Source organism: Ranitomeya imitator, chromosome 5 (genome assembly GCF_032444005.1).
Source record: "Ranitomeya imitator isolate aRanImi1 chromosome 5, aRanImi1.pri, whole genome shotgun sequence".
Lineage (NCBI taxonomy): Eukaryota > Metazoa > Chordata > Amphibia > Anura > Dendrobatidae > Ranitomeya > Ranitomeya imitator.
This window is the reverse complement of record NC_091286.1, coordinates 194,874,115-194,891,381: the sequence shown is the minus strand read 5'-3', so window position 1 is coordinate 194,891,381 and position 17,267 is coordinate 194,874,115. Positions and strand designations below refer to the sequence as shown.

At 45.6% G+C, this 17,267-nt stretch overlaps 1 protein-coding gene across 3 annotated transcripts in view; it reads right to left on the bottom strand.

Annotated features, from left to right (window-relative positions):
- Positions 1 to 11,299, bottom strand: part of COG2 (component of oligomeric golgi complex 2) — a 139,143-nt gene extending 127,844 nt beyond the window's left edge. For 2 of the 3 annotated variants that reach the window (XM_069769462.1, XM_069769463.1), the window contains exons 1-4: positions 11,173 to 11,299; positions 8,953 to 9,114; positions 979 to 1,044; positions 691 to 771 (exon numbers count right to left, since the gene is read on the bottom strand). In XM_069769462.1, the coding sequence (XP_069625563.1) occupies positions 691 to 771; positions 979 to 1,044; positions 8,953 to 9,114; positions 11,173 to 11,244 (381 nt within the window). In that variant the 5' untranslated portion in view covers positions 11,245 to 11,299. Of the gene's footprint in view, positions 1 to 690; positions 772 to 978; positions 1,045 to 8,952; positions 9,115 to 11,172 lie in introns of those variants that run through there. The other variant, XM_069769465.1, reaches the window with a different exon arrangement.
- Between the last annotated feature and the right edge of the window lie 5,968 nt (positions 11,300 to 17,267).

Here is a 17,267-nt window from a genome sequence, read left to right as displayed (position 1 = left end):
GACTATATGGCAGCTATGGGGAGATATGAACGGTGCAGAGCACTATATGGCAGCTATGGGGAGATATGAACGGTGCAGAGCACTATATGGCAGCTATGGGGAGATATGAACGGTACAGAGCACTATATGGCACAGCTATGGGGCAATATGAACGGTACAGAGCACTATATGGCAGCTATGGGGCAATATGAACGGTACAGAGCACTATATGGCAGCTATGGGGAGATATGAGCGGTACAGAGCACTATATGGCACAGCTATGGGGCAATATGAACGGTGCAGAGCACTATATGGCACAGCTATGGGGAAATAATGAAGGGTGCAGAGCACTATATGGCACAGCTATGGGGAAATAATGATCTATTTTTATTTTTGAAATTCACCGGTAAATGCTGCATTTCCACCCTAGGCTTATACTCGAGTCAATAAATTTTCCCAGTTTTTTGTGGCAAAATTAGGGGTGTCGGCTTATACTCGGGTCGGCTTATACTCGAGTATATACGGTAGTTCTGTGAGTTCAATTTAGAGGCCTAAGTAAAAGGACCCTTAACTGTGCCCTACGGTTTAGAAGATACAATCCCTCATTTCAGTAGGAGTCAACAAAATCCACATGGAAACTGATGTCACAGTAACATAAAGATCTACCACCATCAAAATAAAAAAAAATCAGCATGAGGATCATGGACTTGCCTTTTTTTTTCGTATATCATCTTGTTTGGCCAGACGTTCATCTACCGCACTTATGCTGTCATTAACTGATGTTTTCAGGCTCTGAAAATTGGAAGAGGCAATTTAAGTTTAGTAAAGCTATATAGTGATAGCTATATGATTAGAGCATGCAACTGGCGCAATCATGGTACCAGTATTTATACCAGTCTTTTGCTGGTTTTATCAAAATAAAGTTTATAATATCTATAGATCCATTTTTTGTTGCAACGAATTTGTATAACCAAAATGTAAGAAATATGCCAGACATACCAATACTTCTTCTTTCAATTGTCCCAGTGGTACGGAAAGTTGACTCAGAGCTTTATCCATTCCAACCTGTACAATAAGAATAGGAAGATCTCAAACAAAATCAAACTTTTTCTTTTCAGATGGCAGCATGGCCACTATGTCCCAATAAAGCCAATTGCCTCCCACAAAAGGAAACCAAAAACACCAATGCAAGAGAGGAGCCTTGAGTACAACATCCTGGTTCATTCCGATGCACGGTGACTCCAATAGCTTGGTATCATTTTTCCATAACCATTTTATTTAAGTGCTTGCGGCAAATTTCTGATTTTTTACTTTTTTTTTTTTTTTTTTTTTTTTACAAATTCAGGGATCAAAAGCAAAGGAAATAGGTCATCAGGAGATGACCTATTGTTTAAATCAGATTTTCATGGTAAACTTAAAAAAAAAAAAAAAAACAGGATTTTTGGTTGCTTACCGTAAAATCTGTTTCTCGGAGCCTTCATTGGGGGACACAGGAACCATGGGTGTATGCTGCTGCCACTAGGAGGCTGACACAATGCAAATAAAAAAGTTAGCTCCTCCTCTGCAGTGTACACCCCACCGACTGGAAGTAGGATATTCAGTTAGTGAAAAAAGCAGTAGGAGAAGCAACATGTTAAAGATAGAAAGTCAAACTGTGACAATATAACACAATAAAACAGAGCTGTTCAACTTGGGAGGGTGCTGTGTCCCCCAATGAAGGCTCCGAGAAACAGATTTTACGGTAAGCAACCAAAAATCCTGTTTTCTCTATCGCCTCATTGGGGGACACAGGAACCATGGGACGTCCCAAAGCAGTCCCTGGGGTGGGAACAGCAGAAAAAAAACTCCATTCAGGTCGGAGAACTTACCACTGCCGCCTGCAAGATCCTTCCGCCTAGGCTGGCAACTGCCAAAGCGTAGGTATGGAGCTTATAACATTTGGCAAATGAGTGAATGGAACACCAGGTTGCCTTGCAAAGTTGTAGGGCAGATGCCCCATGGTGTACCGCCCAGGAGGCGCCCACTGCCCGAGGCAAAGTGAGTCTTAATCCCAGGAAGAGTCACTCTGTTCCGGACCTGGTAAGCCTCCAGAATAGCAGGTCTGATCCAGAGAACAATCATAACCTTGGAGGCTGGCAGGCCTCTTGGCGCACCGTCTGGAATGACAAATAGACGGTCCGTCTTCCTAAAGAAGGTGGTCCTAGACAAATAGATCCTCACCGCCCTGACCAGGTCTGGCCTGTTCAGCGAACGCTCCAGAGAAGAGGTCGGAGCAGAACAAAAAGGTGGGAAGGACGATCTTATTGAAGTAACAAGGAGGACACCACCCTGGGAAGAAAAGGCGACGATGGCCGTAAACTACCTTATCTTGGTGAAGAACCAAGAAATGGGGCGACAGGAGAGAGCCACCAACTCCGAGACGCGCCTAATGGAGGTGATGGCCACCAGAAACGACACCTTGCAGGACAGAACAGACAGTGAGGCCTCATGGGGAGGTTCAAGGGGGGGAACCCCACAGCCTCCAGAACAAGATTAAGCTCCTTGGGATCCACGAGAGTCCGGTACAAGAGAGCTGCATGCACCACTCCTTGAAGAAAAGTTCTGACCTGAGAACGGGACGGATATATATCCTTGTACCGTGATAGCCAGTAGATAAAATATTTGGAATTGAATTAGTCTATGCCTGATGAAGAGGCCTGAGAAGTCTCGAAGGTTTGCAATTTGCTACCATCTTTTCAGTTAGCCATTAAGAGGTATCAACCACCGAGGTCTCTCAGATCTAAATATCTGACCTGAGAACGGGAAGTCAAGGACTTCTGAAATGGGACTTCAGAAAGAGAATGGAAAGCGTTGCTACCTGACCCTTTAGAGGACTAAGGTCAAGGCCAGCATCAAGTCCCGCCTTGAGAAAAGGCCAAATGGAAGGATTCAACAGCCAAGATGTTAAATTGAGCAACCAAGAACTCTGGTGGCAGATCGGTCCTTGGGACAGAAGATCTGGCCTGTTTGGGGCCTCCAGAGGAAGTCCGCGAGGAGATTGGCGATCTCAGCGAACCAGAACCTTCTGGGCCAATCTGGTGCGATCAGAAAGACCGGCACCCCCTCCGCAATGATCTTCAGAGGATACCACCTCCCTGACCTCGACTGAGGCAAGCCAAACATCCCTGCAAAAAAGAAAAAAACAAAACAGACGCCCGCCCAAACTGGGAGGAACACTGGGCCCTTAGCACGAGTTATGCCAAGGAAGATCTGCCAGGTCTGGGCCTGGTGGACCTACCATGGGAATTGAGGGAACGCCAGGAAGGGGTAGGCTTGAAGGAAGCCTTTTCTCTAGCCAGGCGAGACCGCGGTCTGTGCTAGCCAGAGGAATATTCTGACGCCACGAACCAGCGAAAGGACAAAAAGGGAGCTGAACTGCCATATCAGGGGAGGCCAGCGACGCTCGTGCCTCCCATTGCGTCCTTAATAATTTGTTCCAGCATGTAGTCAAAGACGGGCCCCCCTGGAAAGGGAGGCTGGTAAGGGACTTCTTTGAAAACAAGTCCACCTGCCATGTCTTGAGCCAAATATTCCGCCAGATGGTCACCATATTGCTGGATACCTGAGCTGCACAAGACACGCATCTAGGGAGACAGCTACCAAATATTTCCCTGCATAGGAAATCTGGTACGTCAGGTCGGCCAGCTCCCCCGGAAGAGGTCCAGCCGTGGTACCCTTACAAGGCTGTTTGGTCCATCTAGCTGTGGTCCTTGAGACCCAGGTAGAGGCAATGGCCGAGGCACAAAGCAGAAGCAGCCACTTCAAAAGGCTGATTTTTCCAGCGATTCTATACTTGTATCCTTGGAATCCATGAGGGATGCTGCATTAGAAAAGTCGAAGGACCATGTTGGCGGACAGTCTGGGGACCGACGAGTCCGCTGCCGAGAAATCAGTCCAGTTAGCGATGAGCTCAGGGGAGAAGGGATATAGGATGCCGAGACGCTTCCCTGTCTGAAAGCATCTGGTATGGTTCACCTTTCCCCTGGCAAGTACCACAACAAATTCAGTGTGTAGAGCAAAGACCTTGGAAGTTGGTTTTGACCGTCTAAACGAAACCGCCTTTTCTGCGGGTTCCGTAGATGTATCCATGATGCCTAAGGTCTGGTTGACTGCAATAATAAGGCTTTGCACCCTATCACTCATGCTAGAGGCCTGTAGTGAAACAAAGTCTGAATCTTCCTCTGAAAACATGACCGAGGACGCCCGTCTGACTCGGGAGAGGAGGATCTGGAAGAGGGATCTCACCGTGCCAGACCGGAGGGCGAGATGGATCGGGAAAAGGACAGAATTTCGCTCCTGTCTGGATCTCTTGTGACCTGTGTTGAAAAGGCCGGATGGAGAATCCTGTGACCCACTGGCAACTGCGGGGGGCTGGGAGGGACAATCTGTCAAGCACGGACACCAGGGACGTGACATCCTGGTGAGGTCCGCCACAGACCGAGACAGAAGGAAAGCCCAACCAGGGATAGGGGCCTCTGTCTCACCCGGGGTAGGAACTCCTGGGCGGTGGGTTCATGATGAGCAGACCCATTAACTGATGCCAGAACATTAGGGAATAGGAGAGCCGAGGAGAGTGTCGGGCTGCAGAGCAGCTACTCACAGTAGGTGCAGTCATCCTGTATTCAGCTCCAGACTGTAGGGCTGCTGTGCCAGGAAGAGAAGGCTCCACAGGAAACAAGTACAATCTGGATCAATAGGAAAAATGGCAGTCACAAGAGGGTGTCCAGGACCAGGAGTGAAAAAGCGCACACTGCAGGGACACATGCTGAAAAGTCTGCTCTGAGACAGGAAAAGGGGGCGGAGCTAAATCGCGGGACCAGGGGGCGGAGCCAAGTGCCGGGGCGGAGCTAAGTCCCGGCAGGAAGGAGCTGACTAAGAGCTAGGTGGGAAAAAAGCCCGCCCGAAAAGCAGGAAGAAGAGGGGCGGAGCCAGCCCTGCAGCTAGGCCCGAGAGAAGCCGGGACCTAAATTAGAGCTGGTGACCGCCGGAGGATGGGGGAGCGGCGCAGAGGATTGAAAAACGCTGCAAAACAATGCCTGCAGCCCCAAATACCCGCAAAATTAAAGGGGAAAAGACCCCCGATGCCCCACTCTGCAGCTAGGCCTGGAAGAGGCCGGGACCCAGATTACATCCCATGACCACCGGAGCACGGGGGAAGTGTTGAGGAAAGCCCTAAAACTGCTGCAAAGGTAACCTGAATTAAGGGGCCCACTATTAAAATAAAGGAATTTTTTTTTTTTTTTCCTTTCCCGATCTTCTTTCTTCTGTGATCTTCTTATCTCTGTACCTGGGGAGAGAGGAGAGTACCTCCCCATCCAAGATCGGACGTCCGATAATCCAGCATAGTGGGACGTCCGTGTCTCCTCGAACCGACAGGCTCTGGTGGGCGAGTGGGTGGGAGACGGAGGCAGGCCCGGGTCTGAATCACCTCAACACGCTTCAGTGTTAGGGGCTGGGGTCCTGCCGACCAGACATATGAGGATACGGGGTGGCAGTACACGCCGTACTCATAGTCTCTTTGTGGGACTACAGGTGTGACTCTTCACCCTGTATCCCTCCGTGGTACCTGAAAAGAAACGACGCACATTGAGGTAGATAAGGGTCTAATGAAAGACCCGTGTCCACCTCCTACTGACACTAAGCTAAACTGAATATCCTACTTCCAGTCGGTGGGGTGTACACTGCAGAGGAGGACCTAACTTTTTTATTTGCATAGTGTCAGCCTCCTAGTGGCAGCAGCATACACCCATGGTTCCTGTGTCCCCCAATGAGGCGATAGAGAAAGTGCAATTTTTAACTGAGCTATCGGCAGGTAGTTGCTATCTCCATTCATGTTCCTTGGTGCAACGATCTCCCCTGGTCATTGCACTGATGGCAGGGATTCTCCTGCTTCCAGTGTGGTCACGTCGATACAGCAGCTCCTTCTCCACTGTTTCACAATGGCCACTTTGTTTTTGAAAGCGCGTTAAAGGGGTACTCCAGTGAAAAATAAGTAAACACTTATTCTTAGGACCTGTGACATCTTACATTGTGGGGCGCTGAGAGCTATGTCCGGCACCGACTGGTAGAGAGGGGAACCCTCCTCCCCATTACAATGTAGTGATAGTGAGTATGCTGGACACGTGCGCCATTCATTCCCTTTTCAGGTGCTGAATGCTGCACTCCGCTTTTCCTGGAAGCCCAAAAGAGAAGGAATGGACCAGCGGTAAGACATGTGCACTGCCGATCTATGCTAATGGGGATAGAAGTGCCCTTCAGGCATAAAAATGTAGTGCTCTGCTGATCGGTATAGGACCCAGTGATAATTAAGTCCTAATGGGGTAGTTTCACTGGACAACCACTTTAAAGGGAATACGTCAGCAGGCATTTGCTATGTAATCTGACAACAGCATTATATAGGGATAGCTAAGTATCACTTAGTTTACTGGTGGCAGAAGTTATGATGTAGTCGCAGTTTTCTCTGCTGCAGATATAGCAGAGCTCAGTTGTTGAGCTGTCTGTAACCCTTCCCACACCACCGCTGTACATATACAGGTCCTTCTCAAAAAATTAGCATATAGTGTTAAATTTCATTATTTACCATAATGTAATGATTACAATTAAACTTTCATATATTATAGATTCATTATCCACCAACTGAAATTTGTCAGGTCTTTTATTGTTTTAATACTGATGATTTTGGCATACAACTCCTGATAACCCAAAAAACCTGTCTCAATAAATTAGCATATTTCACCCATCCAATCAAATAAAAGTGTTTTTTAGGCCTCTTTCACACTTCAGTTATTTGGCGTCAGTCTAAAACCGCCATTTTCCTCAAATAACGGATCCGTCATTTTTTTTGACGGATCCGTTATTTTCCCATAGACTTGCATTAGTGACGGATTGTGACGGATGGTCGTCCGTTCCATCCGCCATGCGACGGATCCGTCGACATTTGGCGGACGTTTTCTGAAAATAGACGGGCATTGGAACGTTTTTTGTCAACGCCGAAATGGCGGATCGCGACGGATCCGTCGCGTCCGCCATTCCATAGAATGGGCGCCTATGGGCGACGGATCCGCCGCAACCGTTTTTTCGGCGGATCCGTCGCCCCAATCCGTTTTTTCAATTGCGCATGCTCCAAAAAGTAGATACTTCTCCCAGACAACCCCCAAGTAACGGATCCGTCAAAAAAACGTATCCGTTAGAACCGTTTTCGCAACAATTGTGACGGATCCGTCAATCCGTCACTATGTCGGTAGTGACTGACGCCAAAAGACTGAAGTGTGAAAGAGGCCTTAATAACAAACAAAAAAACCATCAAATAATAATGTTCAGTTATGCACTCAATACTTGGTCGGGAATCCTTTGGCAGAAATGACTGCTTCAATGCGGCGTGGCATGGAGGCAATCAGCCTGTGACACTGCTGAGATGTTATGGAGGCCCAGGATGCTTCAATAGCGGCCTTAAGCTCATCCAGAGTGTTGGGTCTTGCGTCTCTCAACTTTCTCTTCACAATATCCCACAGATTCTCTATGGGGTTCAGGTTAGGAGAGTTGGCAGGCCAATTGAGCACAGTAATACCATGGTCAGTAAACCATTTACCAGTGGTTTTGGCACTGTGAGCAGGTGCCAGGTCGTGCTGAAAAATGAAATCTTCATCTCCATAAAGCATTTCAGCCGATGGAAGCATGAAGTGCTCCAAAATCTCCTGATAGCTAGCTGCATTGACCCTGCCCTTGATGAAACACAGTGGACCAACACCAGCAGCTGACATGGCACCCCACACCATCACTGACTGTGGGTACTTGACACTGGACTTCAGGCATTTTGGCATTTCCTTCTCCCCAGTCTTCCTCCAGACTCTGGCACCTTGATTTCCGAATGACATGCAAAATTTGCTTTCATCAGAAAAAAGTACTTGGGACCACTTAGCAACAGTCCAGTGCTGCTTCTCTGTAGCCCAGGTCAGGCGCCTCTGCCGCTGTTTATGGTTCAAAAGTGGCTTTACCTGGGGAATGCGGCACCTGTAGCCCATTTCCTGCACACGCCTGTGCACGGTGGCTCTGGATGTTTCCACACCAGACTCAGTCCACTGCTTCCTCAGGTTCCCCAAGGTCTGGAATCGGTCCTTCTCCACAATCTTCCTCAGGGTCCGGTCTCCTCTTCTCGTTGTACAGCGTTTTCTGCCACATTGTTTCCTTCCAACAGACTTACCATTGAGGTGCCTTGATACAGCACTCTGGGAACAGCCTATTTGTTGAGAAATTTCTTTCTGGGTCTTACCCTCTTGCTTGAGGGTGTCAATGATGGCCTTCTTGACATCTGTCAGGTCGCTAGTCTTACCCATGATGGGGGTTTTGAGTAATGAACCAGGCAGGGAGTTTATAAAAGCCTCAGGTATCTTTTGCATGTGTTTAGAGTTAATTAGTTGATTCAGAAGATTAGGGTAATAGGTCGTTTAGAGAACCTTTTCTTGATATGCTAATTTATTGAGACAGGTTTTTTGGGTTATCAGGAGTTGTATGCCAAAATCATCAGTATTAAAACAATAAAAGACCTGACAAATTTCAGTTGGTGGATAATGAATCTATAATATATGAAAGTTTAATTGTAATCATTACATTATGGTAAATAATGAAATTTAACACTATATGCTAATTTTTTGAGAAGGACCTGTACATTGTATGGTGACAGAGCTGCTAATCACTGCTGGGGACGTGGTTGGACTAGGATGCAGGTCAGTTGTCCTGTAGTGATAATCTCCTGCTGATAAGACACTGATTGTAGTGAAATAGCAAAACCCAGCTCAGTAAGTGACACATTGCTGTAACCTGGGTGTAAGCCCCATTTATCATGCTCCTCTTCGATGGCATAGCAAAAACCTGCTGTCAGATTCCCCTTTAACACATCTGAAAGTATACGAAAATCAATAAAGAAATATATTGTACCAAATTGGTGGAGAGGTTGACAAAGTCTGCGTAGTCCTTGTTAATGAGCTCCACCATGGCAGTTTTCAGGAGACGGTAATAAATCTCAAGATCGTTCCGAAGATCTTCCAGCTGCACGCGCTTTCTACATTCTGACACAAAGTGGTCAACATCAAATGAGTCCTAGTGAGAGAGAAATATACATGTACACAACAGGAATACAATATTTCACAAAAATTACCGATACCAGAGTCATGAAATGTAAAAATATATTAAAATGGAGAATGTAAGGGGAGCCATCACCATGGAAAATGCTATATACCTGCAGATATAGGGATAATGTGCAGATAATAGCGTTACAATGCAGTCTGGCCGCTGCGCTGAAAGTGCAACTATTGGGAGAAAACTACGGTAACTTATTTTCTTACTGGAGCCGACGGCTTTCAGTCATAGTGACGCGCACAGAGCCACTACAGTCATCTCTATACAGGGGGACGGCTGGAAGCATACCCAGCACTCTGACAGCCGGCTCTGCAGTGCATCTGTGGCACAGCGTGCTGTCAGGCAGAGTGCCAGGGTGTATATACTGTATAATGAGCAGTGCTGGAAGTGGTGACTGAAAGCCGCTCTGTGCACGTCCCGTGGCTGAAAGCCGCTCTGTGCACTTCCCGTGACTGAAAGCCGCTCTGTGCACTTCCCGTGACTGAAAGCCGCTCTGTGCACTTCCCGTGACTGAAAGCCGCTCTGTGCACGCCTCATGACTAAAAGCCACTCTGTGCACGCCTCGTGACTGTAAGCCGCTCTGTGCACGCCTCGTGACTGAAAGCCGCTCTGTGCACGCCTCGTGACTGAAAGCCGCTCTGTGCACGCCTCATGACTAAAAGCCGCTCTGTGCACGCCTCATGACTGAAAGCCGCTCTGTGCACTTCCCGTGACTGAAAGCCGCTCTGTGCACTTCCCGTGACTGAAAGCCGCTCTGTGCACGCCTCATGACTAAAAGCCACTCTGTGCACGCCTCGTGACTGAAAGCCGCTCTGTGCACGCCTCGTGACTGAAAGCCGCTCTGTGCACTTCCCGTGACTGAAAGCCGCTCTGTGCACGCCTCATGACTAAAAGCCGCTCTGTGCACGCCTCATGACTGAAAGCCGCTCTGTGCACTTCCCGTGACTGAAAGCCGCTCTGTGCACGCCTTGTGACTAAAAGCCGCTCTCTGTGCACGTCCCGTGACTGAAAGCCGCTTTGTGCACTTCCCGTGACTGAAAGCAGCTCTGCGAGCGTCCCATGACTGAAAGCCGCCCTGTGCACTTCCCGTGACTGAAAGCTGCTCTGAGCACGCCTCGTGACTGAAAGCTGCTCTGCGCACGTCCCATGACTGAAAGCTGCTCTGTGCACATCCCATGACTGAAAGCTGCTATGCGCACACCCCGTGACAAAGCTGCTATGCGCACGTCCCATGACCGAAAGCTGCTATGCGCACGCCCCGTGACTGAAAGCCGCTCTGCGAGCATCCAGTGACTGAAAGCTGCTCTGCGCATGCCCCGTGACTGAAAGCTGCTCTGCAAGCGTCCAGTGACTGAAAGCCGCTCTGCACACGTCCCGTGACTGAAAGCTGCTCTGCGCACACCCCGTGACTGAAAGCCGCTCTGCGCACTTCCCGTGACTGAAAGCTGCTCTGCGCATGTCCCGTGACTGAAAGCCGCTCTGCGAGCATCCAGTGACTGAAAGCTGCTCTGCGCACACCCCGTGACTGAAAGCTGCTCTGCGCATGTCCCGTGACTGAAAGCTGCTCTGCGCATGTCCCGTGACTGAAAGCTGCTCTGCGCATGTCCCGTGACTGAAAGCTGCTCTGCGCACACCCCGTGACTGAAAGCTGCTCTGCGCATGTCCCGTGACTGAAAGCTGGTCTGCGCATGTCCCGTGACTGAAAGCTGCTCTGCGCATGTCCCGTGACTGAAAGTCAGCGGCTCCTCGTAGGAAAGAAGGTAATTTTCTCCCAATGGTCGCATTTTCAGAGCAGCGGTCGGGCAGCATTGTACCACCATTAACATACACAGTATCACTAGATCTGCAGGTAACTGGCCCCTTAGATAAGGAAATAGCAGGCAGTCAGCTCTAGCTCCCGGCACTGCCGTCACACAGGACACTGCTGCGCATATACAGTACGTATACAGCTGATGGTGCAGTGACTTCATACACAGGAGTCACGCGTGGGATAATATCGCCACAGACAACGGCTCCAACCTTCATGAACTCATCTTTATCGAAACACAAGGCGCTCGGGCTCTGCGGCAGCTGCATTCTCCCTCTCTCCATCACACAGCCTGAAAACCCCGGCTGACGCGGCACTTCCGCCAACCTCAAGGATCTGATGACGGCGAGTCATAGAGAGCGACGCCTGGGGCAGGAAGCTACAAATCACAGCGCCACCTGGTGGATGCCGAACGTGCGCGCAGCATGAAGCTGAACTAACAGCATTATTATTATCATTATTATTATTATTATTTTACACCAATATTCCTTACACAGGTGATAATGGTAATAATTACAATAACCCTTACAGAGATATTAATAATAATAAGATATAATATTAACAGCAATTCATTGCAAATATTATTTACCGAGATAACAATACAGAATACTAAAAAGTTAATAATAATCATTCTCTTCAGCAATGATAACAATAATAATTAAGACAATATTAAAACCATTGTATAGAGGATAATAATAATGATAATAATAAATCCTTACACAGCTGTTAATAGTAATATTTTGTTTACTGTGATTACGATAATTATTTCAGTACAAAATTATTACAATAAATGTCATTATTATCATCACAGTGACAAATTATTATTATCATAATCTCTGTGAGGAATTATTATCATGCGTGTTAGAAATGTATTATACAATTATTAGTCATAAAAATAATAATATAATTGGTATCATTAGTTTTTGTTATAGATATAATTGTCAGATCTATAAAGTTCTCATAGTTCTTAGTGAATTTTGAAGCCAGGCTATGACCCCTGATGATTTTCTGAAGACCAGCCCTGTTGTGGGACACTGGAGGGGAGATATGTGGGCGTAACTTGTATTAATAAAAGCAAATGCCAATTTATGATCTTTGTCAGTCCTGAGAGTTGCCATTTCCTCTAGTTCTGTCCGTTACCCCCCAAAAATGAAGAGATCCCCTTCATAAAAGCCAGAGGCAACCCTGCGATTTCAGGCTTAGTACATTTCTTCAGTTTATCCTTATTATTTTATGTAATTATATACACTGTATTGTTTTGTGCATTTTGTAACATCTTTTGTATATTTTTACAAAACACTGCCTGCCTATCCAGATTAAATATATAAACGGCAATAGCTTCGTTCCTCTTGCTCTACAAACCGCACCCCTGACGCTATTTCAACCATTGTCCAATCGGCCTATATACTGTAAAACGATTGGTGGTGGCTAGGGTTGAGCGAAACGGATCGTTCATTTTCAAAAGTCGCCGACTTTTGGCACAGTCGGGTTTCATGAAACCCGACCCGATCCCTGTGTGGGGTCGGCCATGCGGTACGCAACTTTCGCGCCAAAGTCGCGTTTCAATGACGCGAAAAGCGCCATTTCTCAGCTAATGAAGGTGGACGCAGAGTGTGGGCAGCGTGATGACATAGGTCCTGGTCCCCACCATCTTACAGAAGGGCATTGCAGTGATTGGCTTGCTGTCTGCGGCGTCACAGGGGCTATAAAGGGGCGTTCCCGCCGACCGCCATCTTACTGCTGCTGATCTGAGCATAGGGAGAGGTTGCTGCCGCTTCGTCAGAAGCAGGGATAGCGTTAGGCAGGGTCCATTAACCCCCAAACCGCTTGTGCTGTAGCGATTTCCACTGCCCAACACCACCTTTTGTTTGCAGGGACAGTGGAAGCTACATTTTTTTCCCTCAGCACTGTAGCTCATTGGGCTGCCCTAGAAGGCTCCCTGATAGCTGCATTGCTGTGTGTACGCCGCTGTGCAAACCAACTGCATTTTTCAAAGCACAAATCCTCTTGTTCCTTCCTTTCTGCACAGCTATCTTGTTTGTTTGTCCACACTTTTTATTTAATTTGTGCAGCAGTCCACTCCTTGTTATTGCTGCCTGCCATACCTGGCTGAGATTACTGCAGGGAGATAGTATTTGTAGGACAGTCCCTTTTTTTTTTTTTTTTTTTAATTCTCCCTGAAAAAAAATAAATAGTGGGAGATTAATCTTGGCATTTGTGCTTGAGTGCCAGTCGTGTGTGCCATCTCTCTCCAATTGTGGGGCACAGAAAGCATAGTGTCTAAAATCCATTTTTTTTTTTTTTTTAATTCTCCCTAAAAAAAAAAATAGTGGGAGATTAAGATTGGCATTTCTGCTAGAGTGCCAGTCCTGTGTGTGCCATCTCTCTCCAATTTTGGGGCACAGAAAGCCTAGTGTGTAATACTGGCCCTGATTTCTTGGCAATTCTCCCTAACAAAAAAAAGTAGGGGGAGATTAAGATTGGCATTTCTGCTAGAGTGCCAGTCCTGTGTGTGCCATCTCTCTCCAATTTTGGGGCACAGAAGCCTAGTGTGTAATACTGGGCCTGATTTCTTGACAATTCTCCCAGAAACAAAAAAAAAGTGGGAGATTAAGATTGGCATTTGTGCTTGAGTGACAGTCCTGCGTGTGTGGCATCTCTCTCAAATTGTGGGCCACAGAAAGCCTAGTGTCTGCAATACTGTTTTTTTTTTTTGGTTTTTAATTCTCCCTTAAAAAAAAAAATATGGGAGATTAATATTGGCATTTGTGCTTGAGTGCCAGTCGTGTGTGCCATCTCTCTCAAATTGTGGGCCACAGAAAGCCTAGTGTCTTTTTTTTTAATTTTGGTTTTTAAATTCTCCCTGAAAAAAAAAAATAGTGGGAGATTAATATTGGCATTTGTGCTTCAGTGCCAGTCGTGTGTGCCATCTCTCTCAAATTGTGGGCCACAGAAAGCCTAGTGTCTGCTTTTTTTGGGGGGGTTTTAAATTCTCCCTGAAAAAAAATAAATAGTGGGAGATTAATATTGGCATTTGTGCTTCTGTGCCAGTCGTGTGTGCCATCTCTCTCAAATTGTTGGCCACAGAAAGCCTAGTGTCTGTTTTTTTTTTATTTTGGTTTTTAAATTCTCCCTGAAAACAAAAAAAATAGTGGGATATTAATATTGGCATTTGTGCTTCAGTGCCAGTCGTGTGTGCCATCTCTCTCAAATTGTTGGCCACAGAAAGCCTAGTGTCTGTTTTTTTATTTTGGTTTTTAAATTCTCCCTGAAAAAAAATAAATAGTGGGAGATTAATATTGGCATTTGTGCTTCACTGCCAGTCGTGTGTGCCATCTCTCTCAAATTGTGGGCCACAGAAAGCCTAGTGTCTGTTTTTTTTTATTTTGGTTTTTAAATTCTCCCTGAAAAAAAATAAATAGTGGGAGATTAATATTGGCATTTGTGCTTGAGTGCCAGTCGTGTGTGCCATCTCTCTCAAATTGTGGGCCACAGAAAGCCTAGTGTCTGCAATACTGTTTTTTTTTTTTTGGTTTTTAATTCTCCCTTTAAAAAAAAAAATATGGGAGATTAATATTGGCATTTTTGCTCGAGTGACAGTCCTGCGTGTGTGGAATCTCTCTCAAATTGTGGGCCACAGAAAGCCTAGTATCTGCAATACTGTTTTTCTTTTGTTTTTAATTCTCCCTTTAAAAAAAAAAAAGGGAGAGTAATATTGGCATTTGTGCTTGAGTGCCAGTCGTGTGTGCCATCTCTCTCAAATTGTGGGCCACAGAAAGCCTAGTGTCTGCAATACTGTTTTTTTTTTTGGTTTTTAATTCTCCCTTTAAAAAAAAAAAATATGGGAGATTAATATTGGCATTTTTGCTCGAGTGACAGTCCTGCGTGTGTGGAATCTCTCTCAAATTGTGGGCCACAGAAAGCCTAGTATCTGCAATACTGTTTTTTTTTGTTTTTAATTCTCCCTTTAAAAAAAAAAATGGGAGAGTAATATTGGCATTTGTGCTTGAGTGCCAGTCGTGTGTGCCATCTCTCTCAAATTGTGGGCCACAGAAAGCCTAGTGTCTTTTTTTCTATTTTGGTTTTTAAATTCTCCCTGAAAACAAAAAAATAGTGGGAGATTAATATTGGCATTTGTGCTTCAGTGCCAGTCGTGTGTGCCATCTCTCTCAAATTGTGGGCCACAGAAAGCCTAGTGTCTGTTTTTTTGGGGGGGGGTTTAAATTCTCCCTGAAAAAAAATAAATAGTGGGAGATTAATATTGGCATTTGTGCTTCTGTGCCAGTCGTGTGTGCCATCTCTCTCAAATTGTGGGCCACAGAAAGCCTAGTGTCTGGTTTTTTTGGTTTTTTTTTAAATTCTCCCTGAAAAAAAAAATACTGGGAGATTAATATTGGCATTTGTGCTTCTGTGCCAGTCGTGTGTGCCATCTCTCTCAAATTGTTGGCCACAGAAAGCCTAGTGTCTGTTTTTTTTTTATTTTGGTTTTTAAATTCTCCCTGAAAAAAAATAAATAGTGGGAGATTAACCCCTTCATGACCCAGCCTATTTTGACCTTAAAGACCTTGCCGTTTTTTGCAATTCTGACCAGTGTCCCTATATGAGGTAATAACTCAGGAACGCTTCAACGGATCCTAGCGGTTCTGAGATTGTTTTTTTCGTGACATCTTGGGCTTCATGTTAGTGGTAAATTTAGGTCAATAAATTCTGCGTTTATTTGTGATAAAAATGGAAATTTGGCGAAAATTTTGAAAATTTCGCAATTTTCACATTTTGAATTTTTATTCTGTTAAACCAGAGAGTTATGTGACACAAAATAGTTAATAAATAACATTTCCCACATGTATACTTTACATCAGCACAATTTTGGAAACAAAATTTTTTTTTGCTAGGAAGTTATAAGGGTTAAAATTTGACCAGAAATTTCTCATTTTTACAACGAAATTTACAAAACCATTTTTTTTAGGGACCACCTCACATTTGAAGTCAGTTTGAGGGGTTGAAAATGGCTGAAAATGCCCAAAAGTGACACCATTCTAAAAACTGCACCCCTCAAGGTGCACAAAACCAGATTCAAGAAGTTTATTAACCCTTCGGGTGCTTCACAGCAGCAGAAGCAACATGGAAGGAAAAAATGAACATTTAACTTTTTAGTCACAAAAATGATCTTTCAGCAACAATTTCTTTATTTTCCCAATGGTAAAAGGAGAAACTGAACCACGAAAGTTGTTGTCCAATTTGTCCTGAGTACGCTGATACCTCATATGTGGGGGTAAACCACTGTTTGGGCCCACGGCAGGGCTTGGAAGGGAAGGAGCGCCATTTGACTTTTTGAATGAAAAATTGGCTGCACTCTTTAGCGGACACCATGTCACATTTGGAGAGCCCCCGTGTGCCTAAAAATTGGAGCTCCCCCACAAGTGACCCCATTTTGGAAACTAGACGCCCCAAGGAACTTATCTAGATGCATAGTGAGCACTTTAAACCCCCAGGTGCTTCACAAATTGATCTGTAAAAATGAAAAAGTACTTTTTTTTCACAAAAAAATTCTTTTAGCCTCAATTTTTTCATTTTCACATGGGCAACAGGATAAAATGGATCCTAAAATTTGTTGGCCAATTTCTCCTGAGTACACCGATACCTCACATGTGGGGGTAAACCACTGTTTGGGCACATGGTAAGGCTCGGAAGGGAAGGAGCGCCATGTGACTTTTTGAATGAAAAATTATCTCCATCGTTAGCGGACACCATGTCGCGTTTGGAGAGACCCTGTGTACCTAAACATTGGAGCTCCCCTACAAGTGACCCCATTTTGGAAACTAGACCCCCCAAGGAGCTTATCTAGATGCATAGTGAGCACTTTGAACCCCCAGGTGCTTCACAAATTGATCCGTAAAAATGAAAAAGTACTTTTTTTCCACAAAAAAGTTATTTTGGCTTCAATTTTTTTAATTTTTACATGGGCAGCAAGATAAAATGGATCCTAAAATTTGTTGGGCAATTTCTCCTGAGTATAGCGATACCTCACATGTGGGGGTGAACGACTGTTTGGGCGCGCGGCATGGCTCGGAAGGGAAGCAGCGCCATTTGACTTTTTGAGTGAAAAATTAGCTCCAATTGTTAGCGGACACCATGCCACGCTTAGAGAGCCACTGTGGGCCTAAACATTGGAGCTCCCCCACAAGTGACCCCATTTTGGAAACTAGACCCCCTAAGGAACTTAGCTAGATGCATAGTGAGCATTTTGAACCCCCCGGTGCTTCACAAATTGATCCGTAATTATGAAAAAGTACTTTTTTTCCACAAA